The 27,416-nt window shown below is 39.6% G+C and overlaps 4 protein-coding genes across 6 annotated transcripts; all 4 read left to right on the plus strand.

Annotated features, from left to right (window-relative positions):
• The first annotated feature begins 1,104 nt into the window (after positions 1–1,104).
• On the plus strand, positions 1,105–12,544 carry aldocb (aldolase C, fructose-bisphosphate, b). Its single transcript, XM_074672084.1, has 8 exons — positions 1,105–1,255; positions 8,456–8,572; positions 9,577–9,788; positions 10,234–10,449; positions 10,561–10,644; positions 10,759–10,933; positions 11,099–11,298; positions 11,392–12,544. Exons 2-8 carry the CDS (start codon positions 8,461–8,463, stop codon positions 11,482–11,484), a joined length of 1,092 nt encoding a protein of 363 aa, XP_074528185.1. The 5' UTR covers positions 1,105–1,255; positions 8,456–8,460; the 3' UTR covers positions 11,485–12,544.
• Positions 12,545–13,906: 1,362 nt separating this feature from the next.
• On the plus strand, positions 13,907–18,590 carry pigs (phosphatidylinositol glycan anchor biosynthesis, class S). Of its 2 annotated transcripts, none has more exons than XM_074672918.1 (12): positions 13,907–14,038; positions 15,087–15,226; positions 15,329–15,440; positions 15,516–15,605; positions 15,698–15,789; positions 16,139–16,379; positions 16,472–16,614; positions 16,695–16,809; positions 16,944–17,089; positions 17,209–17,309; positions 17,419–17,629; positions 18,088–18,590. In XM_074672918.1, the coding sequence occupies exons 1-12, from the start codon at positions 14,020–14,022 to the stop codon at positions 18,364–18,366; spliced, it is 1,689 nt and encodes a 562-aa protein (XP_074529019.1). In that variant the 5' UTR covers positions 13,907–14,019; the 3' UTR covers positions 18,367–18,590. The 2 variants fall into 2 exon arrangements, with proteins under 2 accessions (XP_074529019.1, XP_074529020.1); XM_074672919.1 differs by lacking the exon at positions 13,907–14,038 and adding an exon at positions 14,048–14,103.
• Positions 18,591–19,346: 756 nt separating this feature from the next.
• On the plus strand, positions 19,347–23,296 carry srsf1b (serine and arginine rich splicing factor 1b). 2 transcript variants are annotated; one of them, XR_012598358.1, is made up of 5 exons: positions 19,347–19,784; positions 20,669–20,853; positions 20,936–21,108; positions 21,769–22,403; positions 22,728–23,296. XR_012598358.1 is itself a non-coding variant. In XM_074673024.1 (4 exons), exons 1-4 carry the CDS (start codon positions 19,591–19,593, stop codon positions 21,937–21,939), a joined length of 723 nt encoding a protein of 240 aa, XP_074529125.1. In that variant the 5' UTR covers positions 19,347–19,590; the 3' UTR covers positions 21,940–22,601. The 2 variants fall into 2 exon arrangements, 1 of the variants encoding a protein (XP_074529125.1); XM_074673024.1 differs by lacking the exon at positions 22,728–23,296 and having other exon boundaries at positions 21,769–22,601.
• Positions 23,297–24,356: 1,060 nt separating this feature from the next.
• dynll2b (dynein, light chain, LC8-type 2b) lies at positions 24,357–26,825 on the plus strand. The gene is made up of 3 exons (XM_074672920.1): positions 24,357–24,513; positions 25,198–25,344; positions 25,438–26,825. Exons 2-3 carry the CDS (start codon positions 25,213–25,215, stop codon positions 25,573–25,575), a joined length of 270 nt encoding a protein of 89 aa, XP_074529021.1. The 5' UTR covers positions 24,357–24,513; positions 25,198–25,212; the 3' UTR covers positions 25,576–26,825.
• The last annotated feature ends 591 nt before the right edge of the window (positions 26,826–27,416 follow it).

Genomic DNA, 27,416 nt, shown 5'->3' on the forward strand with positions numbered 1-27,416 from the left:
CAAGCAAAAAGATATTTCTGCTTTAATTTGTCATTGTATACATGAGAATCCATCAGTTGTGTAATGTAGCTGATGAAAACCAATATGCATGCTTAAAAAGTGGTGTACTCATGGTGCTCCATAGGTATTCACAACATTTTGACTATTTCTATCTGGGTTTTGATACTTTTGCTAATGATTCGTAATAAAGTTCTTCACACAGGACCTTTACTTGTATTACAATTATGATGTCTGGTTGGTGCTACAAGAGTAAATACCACTTCTATCAGGATCTGATACAACTTTCCAGAGATTATTGTCCAGTGAGTAAATCTCAAATTTCTTTAAATTTCAAATTAACAGCGAGGGCAAAGGGCAGGGTTACAACATGGAAACTGTCAATAAGAGTATTTGTTCTCAGAATGTGACAATTGTGTTTCAGTGAGCCATTTCAAATCTGCTCCATCCACATAACTTTCAGAATTCAGATTTGGTGAGATTTTGTTTTACCTCAAGGCTTATGGTCAGATCTTACCAGCTGCATTCAACAGAGAAAGTAAATCAAATGAGCAACAATACCAAAACATTGAGATAAGCCACATTCAATTACATAAGAAAAAAGGTCATCGTTTGACTTAAAATTCAGAATACTGAAGCGGAAAAATACTTATAAGATAGAATAAGATGTCCTGATTCTGTCCCATTCAACACGGAGTTGCTACATTCAGCTTTTCCAGCCATGTAGCCACACCCCCAAGTGATCTCTTTTTACCCAACATGGGTTTACAGCAATATAATTTCCCAATAATCTCATAATAGATTGATAATAAAGTACTTTTACATTAATGAGCATCAATGAGTTTTTTTAATCTTCAAGATTAGAAACTCTGGACAACTTCAAATATTCAGTGGTTTCCGCAAAATTTGTTTCCTTCAGTTTGTCTTTTTTTTTAAACTTGTCTTTAATGTCACAAAGCCACCAGACGAGGTAAACAGGTCAAACAATTCGAATTTTCCTGCTTTTTCCTGTTTTCTTCAAAGATGCATTATCATCATGCTGCAATCGTGCTCAGGGGCTGGGCAATGATGCTGCTCTGCGCAGGCGCATAAGCCATTCAACGTCGTCCCGTCATGTGACGTAGGGGTGCGAGCTCCGCCCCCGGGCTCGAGGCTTTTGTAAAGGGTCACGTTGCGCTGCAGCATTGAAACAGGAGACTCTCCGCATCCTTCGCACCCAGCTCACCTGTTCTCTGTCCAGACCGATACCCACCAGCAGGTAAGATCGAGCCTTGATCTGAGATAGAATTAAAAACCGTCTTGTACCATTTGAATCTTATATATTGAAGATGTAGTACGCTAATAAAAAAGTGATGATGCGGATGTGATGCTGCTCTACGCAAGCTAACTTCTTCCGCGCTAGTATCCATGAATCAGATAATGTCTGTCTTAAAAACTTGTACCTGTGGCTCGTGTACCTTTGATTAACCTTAAATAAGTCACATTAAAGCCACCCCACCATTTCGAAATGTGTTTCTCATATGCCATAAAGTTATATATTAACGCTTATCCTCGAAATACGCAACAGGAAGGGCGTGAAGAATATGACCTTCAAGGGATGAGCGTAGACGGAGAGAGCCTGTTGATTGTCTGTTTTGTCTGAATGGGTGAACATTTTGACCCAAAAGGTATAAGTTGTGAACATCGTGTTCAGTTGTAACGTAGGCATCTGTGGTTTCCTGTCAATGAGTATCTGTGCCTTGCTGCACGTACACCTCCTCTGATGAGATGAGAGGAGGGGCGGGATCAGGGGGAGGACAGATGCTAAATGCGTATAAACGTATATAATTTATAGCTTTACATACCATGGGATTTGAATAATAAGAAATTGCATCATTTCGGGGACATAGGATAGGTATTTTTAAGGTTTATCGGGGTTTTTTTCCACGTCCAATTGTTTCTGCAAATCTGTCGTGATTAATGTATGAATCATAATGCTCAATGATGGAAAAAAAAAAATCCCCCACATTTCATTTAGTGTCACCCTCTCCAACTTCAACACGTGCTCGCTTTTCAGTTTCTTCTATCAAAATTTTCTGGATAAGTTGAGTTTAGAGGAATAAAGCTTTAGCTTAAAAAAAATAAATAAATAAAACTGAGGGTCCCTTTTTTCATCATGTTCTGACTCTGTATGGACCAAAGGATCAAAAAGTTGGCTAGGAGTTAATAATGAAAAACAGAGCTGTAATTAATGTTTTCATTAATAATAACAGTTCTAATGATTTTAGTAGTATCATAGAACATAATGTCCCCAAACTCAAAGATAAGCAGTTAATCAGTGAAGAAGACCAGCTGATTTATATGAGTATTTTGTGTCAAAAAGGTAGCTAATTCATTTTTTAGCATGTCACTCTATTGATTAATTGGTCGATTAGGCTGTTAAAAAATTAGCATGTCATACTTTTATTTTTTTATTTTTACAGTCAGTCAGTGTGTTTTACAAGTATAGACTGGTTTATGGGAATGGCAACTTTATATTAGTAGGTTGATGTTAAACCCAACTTATTTTCCTCATTCCTCAAACCTTGATTATCCATGTCCTTTCTCCTCTGTGAGGCATACTTAAAAGTTTATTAACATGTCATACTTACTCAAGTTAGAGATAAACAGCTAGTTAACAGATTCTAAGGATGAAGGGTTGTCAGCCTCCCTCTGAACTGTTTTGCACACAGCCTTGACGTTTGCCATACATAGTCTCATGTATCAGAGCTCTTCTGGATCAAGGCCTGTGGGGAGAAAGAGACCAAACAGAGACACGTATCATTGCCAAGGCCAGCAGCAGCAGCCTGTCTGCTGAAGAAACGCAGCACAGTTTGAGCTCCCATAGTTTGACCAGTGCTGACTTGAAAGGGGCCATTTCACCTCTTCAGGCACCTTGTAATAGAGAAGTAATGCGGAAAGCCAGACAAGGAAATAACCAATTGCAGCCAGAAAACTTCCTTTTCCTCATTAGGACCACGTTGTTTCTATCAGGAAGTGTAACACATCTCAACTAGGTGTAGGTATTCACGGTAGGTTCATCTCTGTGTGCAGCATCCTGTCATAATGAAAACATGAATGACTGGTGTAAGGAACCACTAAGTCCCTTGTAATGCTGCTGTAAGGCTGCACTGACTGATGATTGATCACTCAATGATCAGAGGTTGAAGAGGTCGTGCATGACGCCACAGTGGGGAGTTGGCTGTTGCATCTTGATGTCGCAGTGCAGAAACTGTGTGAGGCTGACCACCGTGCAACAGGCTGCAGATGTAAGGAAGGTTTAAACAACTTATTGTAACCGTCAGCTGTCTCTTGATTACATCACTGGTTAATTTCCCATATTGCACAAAGGTACAAGCTATTTATTAGTATCTTTTTAAAGAGTTCTCAAAATAACATTTCGTCCTTCATCAGGAGGTAACCCTGCAACACTGTCGCCAAGATAGCCCTCGTCTCCCTCAGTGGTACTCTGATAATAGCATCACACAGCTGCCTCTTCAAATCATGTCAGAGTGACATTTCTGCAGCACGTAGCATTTTTGTTGATATAGACAATGAATCTTCAAACAATTGTATCAGAGTAAGCACTGATGAGGAGCTCATGAGACAACAATATCTGTCTGGTGATATTAAAAGGCTCCCAGAGTTTAATATGGAAAACTTCACATATTACATCAGCCCAGTGAAAGCAGAGGTTTGAGTAACGAGTTGTGATACCTGTTACAAGATATTAGAATACAAGAATTTATTTTAGGTAGGGATGCACAATATTGGATTTTTGCCGATATCCGATATGCCGATATATATCGAAACCCCTTTTGGCCGATACCGATACCAATACCGATAATCACAAGTTTGTTTGTTTTTTTCTCTGTAAAGAAAGCTAAGTCTATCCTGTACTGGAATTTATATGTTACTCTTATTGTGACAGTCTTATTTGTTTAAGAAACACACATAAAACAAGACAAAAAACATTTGATTTTACCATAAATAAGAAATGTATTATTTTTTCAAACTCAAGACATTCAGTATTGAAATACAGAAAAATAATTTCTTTAGATCACATAAACTTTAAATGTACAATGCATTTTTAAACATAACCAAGTTGCATTTGATTATTTTAGAGCTACTGTAACAACCTGGTGACAGACACAGAGCTCTGCAGTGCAAATAAATGAAGTGCTACATTTTCTTTAAGGAGCTTATTTTTCAGATGGAAAATAATAATAATCCTAACTGAATAGCACCTTATCGGCTGTGACTATCTGCAGAAATTTTCATATCTGTCGATACCGATAAACGTGTTTTTAAGCTTTTATCTGCCGATACTGATATTGTGCCGATAATATCGTGCATCCCTAATTTTAGGTTTGAACATAAATATATAATGTAAAGACAGATTAGGTTGATGTAGATTTGCTAGGTAAATAAAACTGTGGATATGGTCTAGATATGGCAGTTCTACCAATCAAAGTTTGCATTTAGTCTCATTTCTGTCTGGCCTGTCAAAGAAGTTACCCAAAAATCTCTTTGACAGTTCCAGATGTCTTCATGATTTCCTCCAGCTCTCAATCTCACAGCTCTGTAGCTAGTTAGGTGGCAACCCTCACCCATACTTGCTTCTTCTTTTGTTACTTGATAGCAGTTGGCAAACAGCCTTGAGAGGTGATACAGCCACATCTTTGGTTACAGCCACTGTCGGACATTATCATATTACAAGCAGGCATAATAACAAGCTAAAAATGAGACTTATGAGACAAAATAATACTCACATAACTAGTTATAACACACAATACTGTTGCGTTATGGTGAATTAAGACTCAAACCTCAGCTTAAAGGCACTATCTGTCATTTTATTCCACCTCACCCTTCATTCTGGATCTCATTGTCTTCTTCAGACGTGAGGAAATCAAACTCTGTGACCAAACTCAATGAATAATGAAGCCTCAATAACCATGATCCGCCATTTTGTTGCCAGGATGACCAGACATTTTAAGTGGTTGGTGTTTCCATCAGGCTCCTCCGATCTGCTCCCAGCTTGGAAAAATAAATTGTGATTAATAATAGCTTATTTTGGAAAACAAAAATGCCTCATCATGTTTTTTAAAGGAGATGAACTTCTCTTCGAATTGAACATTTTGTTTTAGTTTGTCACATCTGTGGTGCGAAGGCCTGCAGGAAGTGATAATTATCTGCTGTGAGACACAAACTGGAGCTCCATGTTGTTTTTGTGCTCATTCCCTGTGGATGAAGATGGTTTCCTGGGGACATATGAGAAGCTAATGCTAAAACAACAGACACTGATTTCAAAGATGCTGAGTTTGTTGAGACATGTAGTGAAAACAGTTGCTCCACTTTGCTTTTAGATTTCTCCTCTGATTCCTACAGCAAGAATGAGGAAGTGGCCAAGTTTGAGCCAACTCAGGTTAAAGCCACAGGGCTGTGCATCAGGGCAGACACCTGATAGTCACCTGTTGGTCACTGTTGCTGCAATAATAGACTGTAGTGACAGATACAACATTCTGAGAAGGTGAAGGCTCTACTTCTTCTACGGTGGATCTGAGTCAGTGTGGTTCATGAGTTCAGTTTCAGCTTGCTCATTTGTTACCAGAGCTGAAACGATCCCTCAAATGATTCGAGGGACTCGATTACAAAAATTACTCGAGTAATTTTCTCCGCCTCGAGGAATCGTTTAATTAAAAAAAAAAGATCAAAGAGTGGTATTTCAAATAGAGCTGAGGCCATATTGAGAGAGTTTTCAGACCCCCAAGCTACCTCTTATACAAAATAGCAACTAGCAACAAATCTAGCTTCTTTTCTGGAGTTTGGAGACTAATGGGTCATTCTACAAAACGGGTGCCATTTGGGTCTGCAATATTTGATGAGATGTACAAGGCACAAAAAATGTGTCAAAGTGTGTTTACAGATTTTGGAGCTACCAAAGCAAGTGCTCTTATTGACATGCTGTATCAGAAAATTCTATTTCTTTAAGAGAAAAAATTTCATTTGAAAAATAACTGCTCTTTAACTAAACAAAAATGTATTTTATCTGATTACTCGATTAATCGATGGGATTTTCAGTAGAATACTCGAATACTAAAATATTCGATTGCTGCAGCCCTATTTGTTTCTGTCAGTTTTGACAAAGTCAGACATTCAGAGCTCCTGTTTTTGAAAGAACACTGTTTAAATATCAACATGTGTATATTTTTTACAGTATGCATGTAAAATGCTGCGTCATTCTCAAACCTATCCAGACTGATCAAATGTCAGAGGGAGGTCACTTGCCAACAGTGGGGTATTGTCCTTCCAGGTCCTTACAAATCCCATCAGCTGAAATAAAGGATGTGTGATAGGACACATTCCCAGCTTTCATTGTGATGTTCAGCTCCTTGTTTCATTTCAGCTTTCTGAAAGACCCACATCTTTGGTAATTTCCGTTATGTTTGACTGCACACTGCATCGATTTCAGGTTTCCCATTGCCACATTCATTATTTTGCAATGTGTCCCCAACAGAGAACTGAACACCAATGGAGCCAGATTCAGAATGTATTGTTGAAGCACGTATGTGCTCCACAAAAGATAGCAGGTATTTGCCGAGCATGACTTTTGTGTGACTAACAGTGAATCAGGGCTGTGCACACATAAACATACAGTCCTGCAGACGAGCTGTGCTCTTGGTTTGACCTTTACCGTGTGTAAATCTCTCCTCTGTGTGGTCTGCACGCAGGCCTGCGCTAGCTGTAGACGGACTGTACCCTGGGGGTCTGAATTGTTTTTTCAAGTTTCACCTACATGTTCAATTAGACTATAACTAATGAGTTGTACCTGACATTTGTGGTGTCATAACTGCTCGGCTGTCATTGAGAGTCCTTTAGAGCTCAACTTTGTAATCTCATAGCTGTAATCTGAGGATTAACACAAAGGATATTGGCTGTGTCCTATATCAGCATGCCAGCCTCTTTTGGGAATTCAGTATCATATGAGTTGAATGCTGAGCTGTTCTTAACCCTCTAATGAGGTTTTGACACTTATGACACAGTTACATGATGCAGATTGTAAAGTAACTGTATAGAACCCAGTGCACTGACACTGAAACTCCTCCCTCTGAAGGTCACTGTTCATTCTAATTTAATTGTAAGTAAGTGGTTAGTTAAATTACCCCTTTACATTCAGATAGAAGCAAAGCCATTGATTTTATGCTCCACATCAAATTTTTGCAGTAAAAGTTATGCAAAAAAAACAAAACAAGAATGCATGAAATCTGAGCTTAGAGAAGTTTTTCACTTTTGGCACTATTTCAAGAAGTGAGCATGTTAGAAAAACGCTAAAACAAAAGTTTTTGTGCAGTCTGAGCTAAAGAAAACAACATTAGCCTAAAACATTGCTGTCCCACTCAAAAAAGTGGTTTCATTGATCCATTCAGTATTCTAAATACAACATTTGAATTAAATTTGTATTATAAATACAAACTGTCTCTTCCACCCTTAGAAAAGTGACTAAAGTTCACATGATGCAAACTGTGGCACATTGCCTTGTGCTGTTGAATAAACCTTTAGTCACTGACTGTGTTAGCTGGGAGTGGCTTTGGAGCTGGGTGCAGTCGACCACGTAGAGGAGTCACAGCTTGTTCACTGGCATTGAAGGAAGCAGAGAGGTGTTAAGGTTGTGTGTCAGAATGGAAACATACCATGTGCATATTCTATCAGTGAGCAGAAGCAGTGAACACAGCATGGAAAAAAAAAAAACAGTTTGCATGCATTGCACAAAGAGTGATTTAACGACATTATGTGAGACAGTAAAAGTGTTGCTGAGGAGAGAGAATCAAGGCGTGCAGCATCCAGTCCTGCAGCCATAATGAGGACTGGCAGCGGAGTATATAGGAGCTGTGTTACATAATGTCCCACTCTGTCTACTGTGCTCCGACGGATGAGAACAGGGAGGGGAGAGGAGCAGTTACGTAACCGCTTATTTACGGCAGAGTGAAGAAGGGAATGGGGAACAAAATAATCTGGTTTGATGCGTGTGTGTGCATGTTGGCACGTCGTTGACAGACTGGCTGATCCTGACAGTACCTCTGCACTACCTATCAGAGAAAATGACCCTTTGAGCTAAAAAAGTCACCTTCAGACATCTTTCACAGATGGCATTACCGCCGCTCCAAAAGCTTTATTTAGATGTTTATTCCACATCCCCAGCATGACCTATCTTGTTGAAAAAGAATGGATCGTGTCTGCGATGGCCTCTGCTTTCTCTCATGCTCACAGGCTTTAGTTCTATCACATTTCATCACACACACACTAAGCCCTGTGAGACTGCCATGTTGAGGGACAATAGCGGGACAAAAAACAGGGGGCCAAAGCCTGGCATTCTTCCAGGTTGACATACCGTGAAACAATTTGACCTCCATGGTTTTCTTTTCTTCTCTTTTTCTTTCAGCGATCATGACTCACCAATATCCTGCCCTGACTCCTGAACAGAAGAAGGAACTGCAAGGCATCGCTGACAAGATAGTTGCTCCAGGAAAGGGCATCCTTGCTGCCGATGAGTCCACTGGTACGTCTGTGTGTGTGTGTGTGTGTGTGTGTGTGTGTGTGTGTGTGTGTGTGTGTGTGTGTGTGTGTGTGTGTGTGTGTGTGTGTGTGTGTGTGTGTGTGTGTGTGTGTGCAAAGTTTGTCAAAGTTTTGTCACATAAATCGTCAAAATAAGGTTGTCTAATATTTGATCATGATGTTTTTATTCATATAACGAAACCTTAAATCCTTTAATCACACAATATACAATTAAATCGATGTTGGATCCAGATTCACTGGTCAAACCAGTTTGGTTTATTCTGCACTATTGCATCCCAGGTTACATACATGTTTGATTTTTATGTTCATCAAAATCAAACTGAATAAAAACCACACTTCAATTAAATTTTACGTATATCATTTATATCTCAGATTCTTTTCAGAAGGCTTAAAGTTCACGTTGGGGTGCCAAAGGAAAATGTAGGGGCTTGAGAATTTTGACATAAGTGCTGAAATTAATTTGAAAGTCGTTCTTGTAGAATTTCTACAGAACTGTACTTTAAGTGAATAAGCACAAATTTGACTGACAACATTTTTCTTTTTTTTCCTTTTTGCAAATGTTTAAAGTGAGTTATTGGCAGTGTTGAAAAAAAGCAGTTCTTTCAAGTTTAAAGGAATTAAGTTGTTTTTAGTAGTATAAATCCAGTTTTAATTTTGAGTGGCAAACACAAATCAAGATACACACTGATTTTTATGATTAAATAATTGTCACTGTCCAGCTGAAAATACAGAAACAGACATGAAAACACAAAGAGCCATGAATAGCAAGGACTGGGAATTTAGAGGAAAGTTGGCCCAAACGGGTAGAGCCAGTTTGATGTTTTCAGGAAACAGATTTTTTTTTTCTTTACATCAGACTGTCATTTAGCAGCACAGAGTTGCACCTCTTTTGAAAGACCTTTCTTTCTTTAAAAAAAGTATTTGTGTCTGGTGCTTTTCATTCATTACGTCATGCATGTGTTTTCTTTGTGTGTATTTTACTCACAGGCAGCATGGCAAAGCGTCTGAACCCCATTGGGGTTGAGAACACAGAGGAGAACAGGCGTCGCTACCGCCAGCTGCTCTTCACAGCCGACCAGCGCATTGACAATTGTATTGGAGGAGTCATCTTCTTCCATGAAACCCTTTACCAGAACACAGACGACGGCACCTCCTTCGCAAAGCTTATCAAAGACCGTGGCATTGTTGTTGGCATCAAGGTGCACTGTGCTGAATCTTTATTTATTTTGAAATATCCAGAGGAGACATCAGGAAATGGTTCATTTCTCACCCACATAGATCAACCACTTCCTGATTACAGCTGTTGGCTGTTTTTGTTCATAGTCTGTCCTCAGTTTAGTCTCTTAGCACACCTGGGCAGGAGTCTGGGAGGTTAAGCCCTACATGGCCTGCACTGTATATGGGAACACAGACTCACTACCAGCATGTTTAGTCACACAGTTCCACTCATAACAGTGGATCAGGGTTTACAGGACAAACTGGGTGAAAGAACTTTCAGGATGTATGTTCAGAAGAGTTGACTGGAGCAGTTAAGGTGTGAAATTAGGACATTACTTAGCACAAGCAAATTAGCATTGGATTATTAAGATGACGATTAAGTGTGTTATCACACACACACCTAATATTCTGTTCCTTTCCCTGCAGGTTGACAAAGGTGTCGTGCCCCTTGCTGGAACAAATGGCGAGACCACCACCCAGGGTCTGGACGGGCTGTCTGAGCGCTGTGCACAGTACAAGAAGGATGGCGCAGACTTTGCCAAGTGGCGGAGCGTGCTGAAGATTAGCGAAACGACACCATCTGAGCTGGCCATCAAGGAGAATGCCAATGTCTTGGCACGTTATGCTAGCATCTGCCAGCAGGTGAGTGCAAGCTTAACGAGGATCTGAGGACACTTTGGTGCGTAAGAACAGCATCCTTACTCTACAAAACTCAAATTTGCCTTTAAATGTATCTTTTGTTGTGTCCTCTAGAATGGTATTGTTCCTATTGTGGAGCCTGAGATCCTTCCTGATGGAGAACATGACCTGAAGCGTTGCCAATATGTCACTGAGAAGGTACGTTTAAAGAAGAAAGAATATTAACAGACAAAAGAGCACTTTATTTCCTGTAAAGTTAAGTTTTACCTTGCTTTCACAGTCCTGTAATGTATACCTCTCTCCTGCTGCTAGGTCTTAGCAGCTGTGTACAAGGCTCTGTCAGACCACCATGTGTACCTGGAGGGGACTCTGCTGAAACCCAACATGGTCACAGCTGGACACTCCTGCCCCACCAAGTACAGCGGCGAGGAAATTGCCATGGCCACTGTCACTGCCCTGCGCCGCACTGTGCCTCCTGCCGTCACAGGTAAGAGACACAAGCAAACATTTAAACAGTCAGATTTTAATAACTCCCAGAGACAAATTAGTTTAATTTGATTTTTACTCGAAAGGTGGATGTAAATGCTGACTTGATTTCGATATTGTTGGCTTGGGCAGATTGGTAATACTCATATTTTTTGGTTTTCTCTAGGAGTGACCTTCTTGTCAGGTGGCCAGTCTGAAGAGGAGGCCAGCATTAATCTTAATGCCATCAACAACTGCCCACTTGACAAGCCATGGGCCCTGACCTTCTCCTACGGCCGCGCCCTGCAGGCCTCCGCCTTGAACGCATGGAAAGGAGAACTGAGCAACGAAAAGGCTGCCACTGAAGAATTCATCAAGCGTGCTGAGGTCAGAGAAAACCACAAATTGAAATAAAACACACCCCAAGGTGTGAAATCAGGTCGTATTGTGCTTTAACTTCATCTGTTCTATTTCTTTTAGGCAAACGGTTTGGCTGCCCTCGGCAAGTACGAGTCCTCAGGAAGTGGTGGTGCAGCAGGGCAGTCCCTCTACGTGGCTAACCATGCCTACTAAACATCTAAGGACCACACAGAGCTGTGGCCTAGTCGTAGTCTTATATCTGCTCTGCTATTTCCCTCTTAATCCTCCATCAATCACTGGCCTGCGCTGTCTGCTGTACTTTAAATTGTCAGAGTTATCAAAATTACTTTATTAGGTATATGTATTTAAAAACAGAATGTGAAACTTCAAGACTAAAGGGAACAAGGTTGTTTTTCTTTCATCTTAATCAGACAAATCAAAACAGATTTTAAACAATTCATGACTGAAGTGGATTTTATATCCTGTCAACTTTCCTTCTCTGACAGTTGTTCTGCTCAGAGACAGGAAGTTAGAAGCTGCAAAATTTTAACAGTGGATTAAGATAATCAGCCAGTATTTAATTTATGCCTCTTCATCACTGCACCTGTCTCTACACAGGGTGCTTACTCCCCCACGTGATAGACCTGGAGCCCCTCTCCAGCAGGGAGGGGTGTGTGTCAGTGTTTCGCTTCTGTCTGAACGCAGTGTTGCCTCGTCTTCAAAATGCTACACTAACATCATCCCTGACCATGGGACCAACGAATACTAGTGGCATCAGTGTATGTGTTCAGGGGCAAGACTTTTCAGATTGAGTTGATCATTTGAGCGACCGACCAAACATGTGGAGTTGTACTTTCAGACAGCTGTAGCTCGAGCAGAGGTCAGCAGACTCTCTGTAGTAGGCATCAAAACACACCAGGACTCATTCTAACCTTTTCTGTTCACGCTTTTAATCACCACTAATCAGAGAAACATCTTGTGTCTAATCTCAGTATAACATTAGCTTTAAATTACACACAGTACTCATTGTATTCAGTTGTGTGAAGGTGTTGATATCCTGCTTCTGTGTTTTCCCCCTTCTGGTTCCCCCTGAGCTCACCCCACAGGGAGGGGAGATGGTTTCTGTTAACGTGGACCAGTGTGGGGTCAGTGGTGGGGGAAACTGTCACTGCTGTGTTGGATTACTGTGATGTTTGTGATGTTAATATTGTTCTTGAAGCACTTGGTGTGTCAAATAGTGGAGACCAATAAACTAAAATAAAACATTCAAAAACTGTTGTGTGATATTTTTGCAGCTAGTCTCGTTGCATACATTCTAGGTAGTATTACTGTGTCTTTTCAGTTTTGTCATGAAACAGAAATTCAGTAGTCTTTTTCTCATTACATTATAAAATGCTGCACAGAGAGCCTTGTCCACACTTAATTAGTTACCTCAGTGCACCTTACATGAGGCTGTCTCAAATGATTTTGGACTGAGTTACCACATTCCTGTAATAGCCTGATAAAACAACACGAGTGTGTGTAGGTGAAAAGAATTTAGTATAATTTTAATTCCAATTGTTTATTTAACATTAATTTCCAAGGCATTGTCTTTAATCAACATGAATATAATACCAAGAATACTCAGTGTGTCCTTCAGTGATACCACAATGCGTTTTAAAGCCTTTGAATCATGCAAGCCAAAACTTGCAGCACTGGCTTAAAGGTTCATTTCAGACTTCACCAGCATGATTGTTAGATCAGCTTATATGCTCGAAGCAAAAGAGCAGTGCAGGCAAGCACTGAGGTTCTCTTAGGCAGTGTCATGAACTCCCAGTTGCTGCACATAAGCTACAGTAGATAAAACACTGATGTTATAGGATGCCTTCTGCAGCTCAAGCTTAAGGCTTTTCTTTGGATGCACAGTAGATGTACAGTAGATCTGTCCAGCTTATTTCCAACTCGTCCAAATTTGCTTGTGGTTAAGGTCTTGACTTCAGGGGGTCAGTCCGATATTTTTAATGTTCCTTTTCATTAGGTAAAATGGCACATATCATTTTCAAAACTAATTCAACAAAAAGAATTTGAACCTCTTTAATATGCCCAAAGGTTCAAATCATTTTGGCCACCATAAAAAAAATTGTTAAAATGCTGGAATACAATATTTTAGATTTAACACACATTATTATTATTATTATTATTATTATTATTATTATTATTATTATAAAACCTCTCTGGATTATAACATTTGATGTTATACGACAATATGAGAGTGTAGTTCTCATATTCCAAATGAGATATTCCAAATTATACCTGAAAAATACTTTCACTGTGTCTAAGACACAGTTATTGAAGGTCTATCATTAAATGATGTCTAGTTACGCTGGAGTAAAAAGGTGAATATTTGATTTTGTGGGAATTTTAATGTTTAATTTCACCGCCTCACCCCTTCGGGCGCTGGTCGCGCAAAAAACAACTTCCATTGAAAATATTGTAGATTTTTAGTGCGTTGAATATATTTGAAGGGGTGGTCCGGTGGTTGCTATCTCTGAACGCGTCTTGAACCAATAGACTGAACCAGATTCCGTGATTTGTCGGTTTTGGACCGATAGACGGGCGGTTGGGGGTAACCTCATAAAGTGAAAGATATGTCTGGATTATCAGTCTCCTGTTTATTTTGGCTTCACAGATTCTCACGACGGTGGTCACGTGACCAATGACAGCGCGTGTAGAAACATCAAACGTACCCCGGTCCTTTCATTGACAGCCATGGCTACCACGGAAGTAGGTAAGTAGCCTCATAACTGAGTTCTTCCGAATAATATTTCTGAGTGATGTCAGGAATTTCAAAAGGTATAACATCAAGGCAAAATGACATGAACTCCAGAGGGAGTACCTCTTGCACACGGCTGTTGGGATTTTTTTTCTCCTTCGCTAAAAAACCTCTGAGGCTAATAGCTAGCCATCGTTAGCTTCTGCTGTAGCTGCAACATAAACCTACTGATTATGCATCATCTTTTTTCCACCTTACATCTTTCTTTCAGAATGTTTTGGTTGTCAAATGAACTACGGCTTTAAAGCACTGAAGCACCTCTTATTAGCAGCGAACTCCACAATCCGCGTTGTTATTTCACCAAATATAACGCTTACCTTGCCTTCTGTTTTTTATTGAGTTCTCCTGAAGAGTGATGGGAAAACGTTCTGTCATCTACCCTCTTGCTTGAATAAATGGTACTTCAGTGAACTGCAATTACATTTAGTTGCAACAATACATTTAACACATTTTAGGTTATTGGGGAAAAACACACATGATATGTCAGTGATAAATTAGTAAAACCGATATGAGGTATCTAGGGGTGACATGTTGGGTCCCTCCAGTTCCCATGGGAACTGGAGGGACCCCCTGGTGCAGTGACCCCCTTGGTGTAGTGAACAAGGTAGGTGCACCTACCTTGTTCACTACACCACTCGTCACTCCTGCCTCTCCCCACAGTTCACCATGCTTAAGTCATGTGTGCCCTTTGTCTGGTGAAGTATCAAATGATGCATTTTAGGATCAATCATGCTGAAAATGTCCTCTGTCATGGTTTATGCTACTCTATATCGTGTTAATAATACAAACACTGTGACTTCTGATGACTCATCGATGGATCATAAATGGAAAAATAACCAAGATTGGTGCAAAAAAACACTTGAAATTTTTTATACTCATGCTTTCTTACTTTCCCACTGTGGCCTTAAAGGGAAAAAAAACAGGCAAAGTGTGTAGTAGTATATTGTACACATACAGATTGTCTCAAGGTTTCTAAGTCGTACTGTTTCTGTCTGTCTTTCAGAGCGCAAACGTGGCCAGCTTGCTGCTCTATCCATAGCGGCAGTGGTTATCATTGTGGGGGTCCCTCTGTGGTGGAAAACAACAGAAACATACCGTGCCTGGCTGCCAGTCAGTCAGATAAAAGAGTTGGATATCCTGCAGGTACGTACTGCAACCTGCTTTCCGTTATATGTTTCCCTCTTACTGTAAAATGTGTCTTTCACGTTTCATATCTCATATAAACTTACCTCTTGTGTATTGTAGCTGCAGTTGAGCGCTGATGTAGAGGTTGTGTTTGCACGTGGAACTGTGACACCAGAGCAACAGAAGAAGGTCCCACTTACACTGACACAGGATGATGAACACATTGTTGATGGTAATGTTTTAACACCACCAGACTGTCAATTCATGGTGAAAGAGCAATTTGTCTCAAATTGTTTTATTTTTTCAGAGAACACATCTTTAAGGTATAAGTATGAGACAAAGTACCGCACAGCTACAATCATGGAGGAGGACGCTCTGAACCAGCCAACTGCTGCAGGTGAAATGTGGTGTCCTGTAAGATTTAGCATTTTCTGTAAGTAAAGCTGCTGGTTGTAACTTCTGTCTTCTCTTTTGTTTTTTTTCCTTCAGAAGCGGATCTATCTCTGCACACGCTCAGTGAGAGTCCGTGTGGTTCTCTGGTTGTGTATGTGATCCCAGAAATGTCTTTGCTGCTGCCCAAGGTAAAAGCTCTGATTGTTTGTTTTCTTGTCTTGTTTTTTTTTCATAATTTTTTATTCAAATATTTAGTACAAGTCAGTTTTTAAATCCATGCCTGTGTGACAAGAGAATAACTCTTTTCAGCCATTGTATTGATCCTGATTGAGTCAAGTAGCATTATCATTGAAAAGATGACATATCTTGACTAATGCCACTAACACAGAGTGTCTAAAGACAGCCCTACAACGGATGTACTTCATACACAAGGAAACTTAATTTTGTGTCATTTGTGTCGCTTGAGTTAGGTTGGAGGTAGGTAGAAAAGGTAGAAAGTGGAGATCCATTACCCTCCTGTACCTTGTCGTCTCTCAGGATGTGGATGTGTATGTCGGTCAGAGACGCACAGCCTTGTTGCGTATAGGAGCCCAGATGAGAGTGGGCAGGACACTGGAGCAATTGTTAGCTCATCTGGAGCCACGGCTCAAGCAGGTGCTGCAGGTGATGTCCTTTAGCCACACTGACATCACCGCTGCCCTCAGCGACCGAGTGCGCCTCAGCCCTGGCAACAAAGACAGCATCGCTGACAGCATGAGAGCCTTTAAATCCAGTCCAGGTCAGTTTTGGAGCACAGCCACAAAATTCATCAACTTCTGTTTGCTAAGTAAATAAGGTACTCACATTTGCTTCATCTTCTCTTTTCTTTAGGCTATGAGATAACCTTCAGCCTGCTGAACCCAGATCCACAGTCACACAGGCTGCACTGGGACATAGAGGGTGCAGTGGAGACTTACATCCAACCTTTGCTAACAAAACTGGCCCCTTTGGCCAATTTCAGCATTGACTCTCAGGTACTGTGTCTGCAAAACACCAATATTGCAACAACAAGGTTCTCAGATGATGTGTGTAAATTAAAATGTCTTCTTGACAGACGCTGTACTACACCATGCTGGGTGTCAACCCACGCTATGACAGCACCTACGGCAGATACACACTCAACTCTGACAGCCTTGCACATGTTATCAACCCAGTAGAAGCCAGACTTGGTAAAAGAGACATGCATCCGAGTTTTTTTTTCCTTAAATGTCTTACTACAGTAGGAGAATAGTTTGGGGTTTTTAGTTGTGTACATTCCAAAGTATATTTATCTGCATATGTATTGCTCTTTCTTTATCATCAGGCTCAAATGCTGCATCCTCCAACCCAGTCTTGAATTTTCTTCTGTACGTGCCGGATGCTAACCACTCCCCTCTTCACATTCATGACTCCCACAAACAAGAAGTGATCTCAAATGCATTTCATTCTCCACGGTGGGGTGGAATTATGGTATGATGATGTAACGCTAACACTGGGTTGCAGCAATGCAAATGAACTGACTGAATATTTCATGTTTTGCTTGTTTTGGTTCTGATTACACTAAAAATGCCTTTTACATATTTTTCAAGGTCTACAATGTCAATGATTTCCATGGACCAGAGGCAGTGTTCCCTGTTAACATCAACATCGACATGACCAAAGTCATGGGAGTCTTCCTTGCACAACTTCGGTGAGTTGACACCTACAAAGTATGAAAAGGAATTCCTCTCAAACTGCAGACATTAGTTTTTATATCTATTTTTTTTTCTATTATATATATTTTTATATCCACATTTCAGTCTACTGTTGGGTGTGCAGTCTTCCACTCCCCCTCCTGGCTTCCTTATGGCACCATGCAGCAGTGTAGGGCTTGCTGACTGGGAGCTAGACCGTCTAATGTGGAGTCGCACTGTTGAAAATGTTGCAACCGCAACCACCACCATCACCTCACTGGCACAACTGCTGGATCAGATTGGCAACATTGTTATAAATGACAACATCGCAGAACAGGTGAGGTCAAAAAGCAAGTGGATGAGGTTTGTGCACATATGATGCATAAACGGTTCGTAAAGTTACAGACTCAAGATGTCTCATTTAAAAACATGGGAAAATGCACATCTTTTAATTTGTTATGTAGTGTATATAATATCAAATTAAAAATAATCTGATATTATTTTCAATCTCTGGTCTGACCCCCACTACTCAATAGGTGATGAGATGCAGATTGTCATCTTGTGGGGACCCAACAAATTTAACTTATCAGTATCTTTTAACTTCTAAACAGAACAGCCATTTTATTATTCATAACAGCATCAGACATGAAACATAGCGCGATATTCATTAAAGAAAAGCAATGATCAATGCACCAATCATTGCCAACATAGACTGTTTAAAAAGACTTTTATGAGCATCTCTTTATTTACAACAGCTGCAGCCTCTAACCTGCGCTTGTTATTGACCTCACCCAGGTGTCCAGTGCTGTCAGCTCCCTGCAGCTTGCTGTAGCTGAGTTGGAGGCCGGAAACTTGGGCTTTGCCCTGCAGTACAGTAAAGAGGCCATCTTGGCGTCAGAAAGAGCCTTCTTCGACCCCTCGCTTCTCCACCTCCTCTACTTTCCCGATGATCAGAAGTTTGCCATCTACATCCCGCTCTTCCTGCCCATGTGCGTGCCTATCCTGTTGTCACTGCTTAAGATCGTGTCCGAGGCAAGAAAAAAACGCAAAGAAAAGCTTGCAAAGAAGGACTGAGGGGTATTTGGAGGAAAGATATTTTTACTTTGAGCCAAAAAGGGATTACAAACCAACTGTTATGTCAGTGGCCTTCACTTTAAGAATGAAGAAAGACTGTTCTGCAACATTCAGGTTTAGGGTTTTCAGTCATGTAGGATTTTTTCTTTTGTGTAATAATTTATTTGTTGGATTTTACAAATGACTACTGTGGGTGTATGTATTTTCTAAGTTATTAAGAAATAAAGAGCTTTGTTTTAACTTGTGTTTTGCTGTTATACAGTGATAAATATATATATATATATATATATATATATATATATATATATATATATATATATATATATATATATATATATATATATATATATATATATATATATACACTTTTTCACTCACTTTACTTTGGAAGCAAGTAAACAGTATACAAGCTATGCCTTGTTTATTTCTGCTCCTAAATTCAAATACACGGGTCTCCTTTGTGGCATTGTGGCTCTTCAGATCAGTTCCATTGTGGTTTTTAGAGGTTGAAATATTACCTCTATTTTTGTTCAACAGAGAGCATGTGTATGGATCAAAAAACAAAACCAGGAAATAAGTAATGAAGTTCAAATAGCTTAAATATGTCCTGGCTAAGACAGACAGCACCAGAATATTTGCGTTTGTTTCTACAATACAAGGCATCTTGACAACCTTCAAATACATGGCAGAACCAGAATAAAATGGCAAACGGGTTTTTTTTTTCTCTGAATTAACATCATTAGTGCATATGCTGCAGTCTGGAGTGTCAGCCTATTTAAATTTCAAGGTGTCGGCATTACCTTAAAATCACTGATGAAGGATATTTTGGCTCTTTAATACTAAAAAAAGCTCTGTGGAACTAGGAGTGAGATCAAACACTGGGGCATCGGTGGGGAATCGACCCAGAGTGGAGGATGTGATTCATACTCCGATACAATAGGGGGCGCTGTGTGCCTCTTTAAAAATAGTTGCCTTCCGTCACTTCCGTGGAGCGGAGCGCATTGTTTGCTGAGGCAGCCCACCTGCAACTTTTAGCTAGCTGTTGTTAATGTGAAAGTTTGAACACCGTTCCTGGTATTACAGCTGTAGCTAAGTATTCGACGCTTTATCGATCTTCAGCTTTACATAATTCGTGAACCGTTTAAGATTCACTAAAGTTTTGTTAGCGCCGAGGATACTTGAGCCTTGCTCACTTCCTGAACAGTTTTCTAGTTTTGTGCCAACATGTCTGGTGGAAGAGGTGTCCGTGGTGCATCGGGGAGCAACGACTGTCGGATATACGTTGGAAATCTTCCTCCTGACATTCGCCAAAAAGACTTAGAAGACCTGTTCTACAAGTATGGAGCCATCCGTGATATCGATCTGAAAAACGGAAGAGCGGGACCGCCGTTTGCCTTCGTGCAGTTCGAGGACCCGAGGTGACCCGCAGTGCACCCCTTCCCCCACGATACCTTCAGAGTTCTTTGTTACATCGCGATATGTCTTTGCGACATTAATTCTTTAACTGTAATGTGTGAATTCACCGAGCCTCTCGACCATTTTGCAGTAATTAATCCTAACTGCACAATAAGCTAGCATGTATGACTAAAGTGGCGTGGGTATAATACACGGCATAGATATTTTGGCGGCAGGAGTTTGTTGTGCTTTACTAAAGCGTTGAGTAGTGATAAGATTTATTTCCAGTATTTGATGTAACTTCACCAAGGGCGTTGAAGACTTCTAACCTTTGTTGTATGTTACACTGAACCCAAGGCTGTAATTAAACTTTTGATGTGGCTCTTATCCGGAAAACCTGTTAACCCGGGTCCGGGTATGGTAAGCCGCACGCGATCACTCAGATATTCTTCAGTCCATCACTTGATGGATAATAACTGAATCTAAATGGATTAACGTACGATTTAACTAGATCTGTTAAATCATTGCTTAGTTCATTCTTCATCAACTTTTTTTTGTATTAATCAAGATTTCATAAAAAATATAAATATTTAGGATTTGAGTGTGCATTAAATGACGGATATTTTTTTTTTAATAAAATGAAGAAACAAGGGTTTTAATATAATCAATAAAAACTAGGGTTTTTAGGGATAACTTTGTTTATTGCACAAATGAGTAACTCTGACAGTTGGTTTTTGAACTTCACTGGTTTCCCTCTAGACAAAAGTACTTTCAGTTCATTCAGCAGAAATCAAGTACTTCCTAAATTTCCTGGTCATTATCCCGTTAGTCCTAGGATAACATGTTGCAGATATAAACCAGTGACCATCAACTAAAATTTCGTGAAAGGTAACCATCATTTTTGCAGGGATTCCGAGGATGCCGTTTACGGACGTGATGGATATGATTACGACGGTTATCGCCTGCGTGTTGAGTTCCCCAGAAGTGGAAGAGGTGGAGGAGGAGGTGGTGGTGGTGGAGGAGCGATGGGACCACCAAGAGGAAGGTACGGCCCTCCCTCCCGGCGCTCTGAGTACAGGCTTCTCGTGTCAGGTAAGTGGAGCCAGTATCAGCCTATATCTTAACTCACTTGTATTGATGACGTGCAAGACCAACACCAACCTTTTCCCAACAGGACTCCCTCCTAGTGGAAGCTGGCAGGACCTGAAGGATCACATGCGAGAGGCAGGTGATGTATGTTATGCGGACGTGTACCGTGATGGCACTGGAGTGGTGGAGTTTGATCGCAAAGAAGACATGAGCTATGCTCTCCGTAAATTGGATAACACCAAGTTTCGCTCCCATGAGGTACGTTGAAAAAAACTGCATAATGTTACAGAGAAATAAGAGACTATTTATTGGGACTGAAAAGTTTTTACAAAGGAAGAGAAAATGGGAGCAAGGGTGAGAGCTGAGCTGAAACGAAGGGTAAGAGATAACTTAAACTGATATTTGAATGGGGTTTTGCATGTATATTACTTACAATGTTAAATATTTGATGATGGTCAAGCAACGAATGGTTTTAATTGTTGCCAGTATTAGAATATTTCTCACGTACTAATGTGTTCTGGCTCCAGTGTAGGATTTGGTGCTGGTTACATTTGTTACAATTGTTGCATCAAATAAGAACTCAAAAACACATTTGACTTCTGGCTTTCTTCACAGGACTTCTTGTTTTGGAATTGCTCTTACTACAATGCTTACAATCTGGCTAGAGCAGTATTATTAGTCCTGGCTTTTCTGTACATTAACAGATTTAAATTGGCAACCACACCTAAGATTACAGTTAATTGTGAACATAATATAACACCAGAAGCAGTTGCTGTGTTTATCACACCTTCACAAGAGGCAGAGGCAGTCCATTAAAGGAGACACTGCATAGACTTAATGTCCTGCTCCTGTCCAGCTTGATTGTAGCTTACATGGTAAAAGATATCTACTTATGTGTGTGTGTGATTGTGTTTTTAGGGAGAGACAGCTTACATCCGTGTGAAGGTGGACGGCCCTCGTAGCCTCAGCTATGGTCGCTCCCGCTCCCGTAGCCGCAGTCGGAGCCGAAGCAACTCTCCTCGTCGCGGCAGAGGATCCCCACGTTACTCTCCCCGCCGCTCCCGTTCTCGTTCCCGCTCTCGCACCTAGATTCAGCCGAACCAAAGCAAAGTGTGCCTCAGAGCCGGAGAGAAAATCTTCCCATCACACAACAAATCCTGTGTACTCTTTAAAGAACATCTCACATTACCTCCTCTCTACTTCAGATTCTTTCGGGTTCCCTGTTGCCTTTGCTTTGATGTAGTTTTTCTGCTCTGAAGAACAGATGCGTTATGTGTGTGTGCATAGCTCACTTACTCTTTATTGTTCTTCCCTTTTTTTTATAATTTTCTTCTGCTAACCGTGTTTCTGGCTTCCCAACACCTTTCATATATTTTTTTTTTCTTAAAAGAAAAAAAAAAACATCACCTCTTTAAACATACCACTGTCCTTTGACCTTCTTGTGTGTCTCTCTGTAGAGTTCAAAGGAACAGACTTAGGATTGGAACAGAGGAGACAGTTCATATTAGGATAAACAGGAGGAGGAGAAGGAGGAGTCAGATATGGCCCCTATGGTATGATTGCTGTGCCCTGTTAACTGTGAAAGCTGCTTAATGAGGCTTTCAAGTTTTTTTCTTTTTCATTTAATTGACCATTGAACGCTGGTGTTTGGTATTTTCAGTTGTAATCCGTTTGTATTTAGAGAGCCAAAGTTATATATTTTTTTCTTTTGCTCATCTTTTAGTACCATGAGTAAACATTTTTTTATGGAACTGATTGTAAGATAGTGTCTGTTTTTTCTCAAGTAAAGTCTGTCTTAGATGCATTGGTTGATATTTTCTTTACATATTTTCTGAAGGTGTGATTCTAACTTTCCTCCTTCTCTTTGGTTTTGCTAGTATTCTGAAGGTTTGGACTGGGTTCAGAGCCTCCCCATTCCGGAGCTGGATCAGGATTCAGCATCAGATCAGGATTAGTTTTAGGCATCAGTTTGGATTCATGGAGCAGTAGCACGGGAAGATTATACTGGGAGAGGATCCTGAAACTTCTGGCTCTGACATAACCCCATCAAACTGGAAATATCAGTAAAAAAATATGAACCAATTTGGCTTTCAAGACATCCAAGTCATTTTTCAGTAAATTTTTTACGCTTTATCAGACCATAGACTGACGTCTCAGCAACAGGCTTTTATTTCAGGATTTTGTTTAGTTTAACATATTACTGCCAAGTTCGGCTCAAAACCAGAAGGAGGGCTGGAAGGTGCTGGATGGATCCACACACTTAAGGAGAGCGGTAAATAGTGGAAATCTTTAACAATGGAGGAGGGAGGGAACTAGGAGGACCAGGAGGCAACAAAGGAATTTGGCTAAAATGTGGTTTGTATTGTTTGTTCTTAATTTAGTTTTCGTTTCTCTCTTTTTTTTTCTTTTTTGAGGATAATTTCTGGTTTCTTTAGTAAGTGTATCCTCTGTCATCTAAAAGCTTTACTCTCTTTTAATAAAAGTTTCAATAACAAAAATGGATGCTTATTTTCCTTATTTTTTCTACCCAGCAATAAGGTTTAAAATAAAAAATAAAAATTAAAAAAAAAATTTAAAAAAAAAATGGGCATATTCATTAACAACCTCTCAGACTTTTCTTTCAGACCCTCAAAAAACTTAAACACTCTTATTTGTTAAAATTTTGGTTACATTTTTTAATTTAGTGTGCTTTAATCCCAGACACCTAGTTATTACTGATTCATGTGTGCCAGACTTAAGTTCATGTTATAAACCTCAAATGAGAAAAACTTCCCTGTCAGAGGATTTTTTTTTAAAGTGATTTCACACAAGCAAAAGATTAATTTGACAGGGGGAATTCAATACAACAATAGAAAAGGTTTGTTCTCTAAAAGGGAAACCAATGATATAAAGCACAATTTCATATTTCAGAGGAAAACTAAACACATCAAATGTATGCCCATTAATTTTATTTGTTTTGCTTTCAAATCACCCTTTACACACGTAATTGTATGGAAATTGATAAGTCATTAGAAAAAGAATTCTATAGAGCCAATGATCCAATTGCAAATGCCCTTTGGTATTAAGAACGGAATGGAACAGCCCTAGGGGAAATTTGATTTGCAGCTGCAGCATATACAAGTGAAAGATTCAACAATAAAAATAATTAGAACTAGCAATTAAAAAAAAAAAAAAAAACTTGGATATGTTCATTAGAACAAAAAGGGACAATAATAAACAATGAAGAAATACTCTGACATCTAAATGATTATTAAAATCAATAATGGATTTCCAAAAAAAAACTGAGCTCTTTTTTATAACAATTAACATTAAATTGAATAAGTACTTTTGACGATATGCGACAAACTGGAACTGTGAGTTGAATTCAGCGCTTGCTGCTCAAAGCCATCGATTCAATCGATTATCCACATCACCTGGATCGATCACTTCCCCTGTAGGGGGAGAGAAGTGAAAACGGTGCATTCTGGGTTGAAATAAGATGCAGGCAACTAACCGCAAGTGAAAATTGCCGTCACGAGGGTGGAGGCTTCTCTTCAGCCAATCAGCCAGCAGATGTGGTGAACAGGGCGGGGCAAAGATGCACGCTGTCCTTTCTTAAATGAACGAAAAGCTGAAGAGCAGACCCTAACACACGCTTCTGAATTTTCTCTCCACAGTGAAACGGTAAGGGTTAGACGTCAGTCTGTTTGCGTGCTTGAACAGGATGCAATTACAACCTCTGAATTATTAGGAGGCTTTTTTGTTTTTTTGCTATTCTTCCCTATGCTTCTTTGACCCGTGGATCTGGATGAATGCCTCCTGACATACTGTTTCATTGTTGTTTTCACACAGGTTAAATTGAGTCACTGGGACAAGGGTTGTTTTTTGAGTGTCTGCAGAAATAGTTTCATATTTAGACTCATAGCTCTCAGTGACGTTTCTTTATGCTGCACTGTGTAAGTACATTTCTGTATTGTTGCAGGATAACGTCATGCCAGCCCTTTATACTGATAACTGGTACTTGAAAGCAGCGCCCACTGTCTGTGTCGTAATCTTGCCCTGAGTTATGGATTGAACTCCATAATAGGAGCACGATAATTTAATACACAAGGAACACACCAATGTTTTCATCTTTAGTTGTGGGGAGGACTTCTGTTGGGGCAATAAGTTTGGACAACCTGTCAGACTCCCTTTAGCTAATCTGGGAACCATGTAAATGAACTGTAAAATGCAAATGATTAGAATAACAGCCGTGTGACTTTTACTTTACATATATGTCTTTAAAGTTACTCTGTTTGCACAAACAAGTGGACCAGTGGAACTAGACACCTTTGAGACTTTCTAAGTTTGGCTTGTTCTCCCTTTCAGTTGTAGAAAACCATCATGTCTGAGAAGAAGGCTGTGATAAAGAATGCTGACATGTCTGATGAGATGCAGCAGGACGCAGTGGATTGTGCCATGCAGGCCATGGAAAAGTATAACATTGAGAAGGATATTGCTGCCTATGTCAAAAAGGTACGTTAGATCAATTTCATTAAGTAGCAGTGCTTATTTATAGACCATGCCCCCATCCCTACAAAACTGCTAATCTTTTTTTTCTGCCTGCAGGAGTTTGACAAGAAGTACAACCCAACATGGCACTGCATCGTTGGGAGGAATTTTGGCAGCTATGTGACACATGAGACAAAGCATTTTATTTACTTCTACCTTGGCCAAGTTGCCATTCTGCTGTTCAAGTCGGGCTGAGATCAAAAGTCCTGGCTACTTCCCTACTTTTAATTCTGCCCTTACTTTGTTCCATGCTGTATATTTCCTGCCACCTTTCTGCAGACATGGGTCGCCTGTTTTTTCAGCCAGTTATTGTTTGCAACCTGCAACTCTACCACAGCAGGAGAATGGTGCTTTAGTCATGAATGGACTGGTGATGTGCAAATGTTTGATCACTCCTTTTGCCAGCTCTTAATCCCAACTTGAACGTGTGACGGACTCACCATGATTAATAATGTCTGAGTATTTCTTTTTGCTGTGCTTCAATGCACTGACTTTGTACATTTTTTCAAATGGATATGTTGTATTATAACTTATTTTCATGTAATTAAAAGAAGCAACAGATTTTTTGTTAAAGTGTCATTTGATTATAAGTGTCAACTGAGATTAAATAATGCCAAGGCTGTTGCTTACATTGAATTGAATAAAGAATACAACCTGCTAAGAAATGTCAGGTTTTGTATATTCTAGAACATTCCTGTCTTCCCTGTTGTTATGAATATATGAAGAGGTGGTGTTTCATGTCTCTGGAATATAGCTGGTTTGGGCTTTGGTCATGTAGTTTTGTAAATTGGCTCAAAAAGTGTTCGAGTTTGATAGACATCTGTAAATTTGTCACACATATTGGCCTCTTTTTGACCAGGCCATATAATAATCCTGTTCTGACCTACTGCAATGGCATTTAACATAACAAAAAAAACAACAAAAACAATTACAATAAGTTTTATTACACCCTCTGGGATATTTTTCAAAAGGAGTGGAGATGCTATCCCAAAAAATATTGTTCTCAAGTGATGAAGTTAACCTAAGACAACCTACTGTTATAGTTTATGAGGAACTAGAATCCTACATCAAATAGAAAATCAAAAGCTCTACATTAAGGCCAAATTGCTAATGAAAGTAATAGTTTAGATGACATTAGCAAGACCTCCTAACATCCTTATTACTGTGTGCTTGTATTGTTCAGGGCCCTTAATAAATTCTCTAATAGGGCCAGCTATAGAGTTTTTACTTTACTGAAATACAAATATTTATCTTATGTCTTTTAAATTTTAACAATCACAGATGATTGGAGAGAACCCCAGAAGTCACATGCAACACTATGTTTCTAAGACAAATATATTGCTGTTCATATTTATTGGACAATAAGAACAGTTATTTTGCTTGTCATTTTCTTTTTTGTTTATTTACAGATGCCTTGAAGGCACCAAGCCATATCTAATTTGCAGTCTATGTTTGCAACACTAGCCTTCGGTTAAGCTTCCAAGATTTAAACAGATGTTGCAAAGTATTGGGTTTAAAACACAACCGTCATATTTTTTTTTTTGTAGTGAACAGTAACTTGAAAATGAGTTGATTAAATGTGTCCCAACTGTTCAACACTCTGGGTTTTTTCTTCTGTGTGAAAACCTCTCTTTTAGCCATCACACGGAAACCCTAAAATACCTGATGATGGATTGGATTTCATTTGCAGAAATAAAGAATATTTTACCTTTTTTGCTTGAAAAACAGAAGCAGAACACAAACTTCTAGCAACCTTTTTTATTGCTATGTTTTTATAATTACATTCTTTTGGTATATAAAAATTACTGCATCCCCAGCTTCTTCAAAAATGCTGGACTCAGTATACAATGCTGCATTGTGTATTGTTTCTGGTTTAGGATGTTGTTTACATCATTGTCTTGTATAAATAATAGGTTTGTCTTCCTAACTTGACAGAATAATGGAGCATCATCTGTATATCTTTCTTTGTAGGGCCACACTAATTGATCAGCCGTCTTATTTATGCTGTTGTTTGACACCTATGACTGTAACCTTTG

Source organism: Halichoeres trimaculatus, unplaced genomic scaffold (assembly GCF_033239565.1).
Source record: "Halichoeres trimaculatus isolate MK-OKI-2021-1 unplaced genomic scaffold, fHalTri1.1 fHalTri1_scaffold_6, whole genome shotgun sequence".
NCBI classification, from domain to species: Eukaryota; Metazoa; Chordata; class Actinopteri; order Labriformes; family Labridae; genus Halichoeres; species Halichoeres trimaculatus.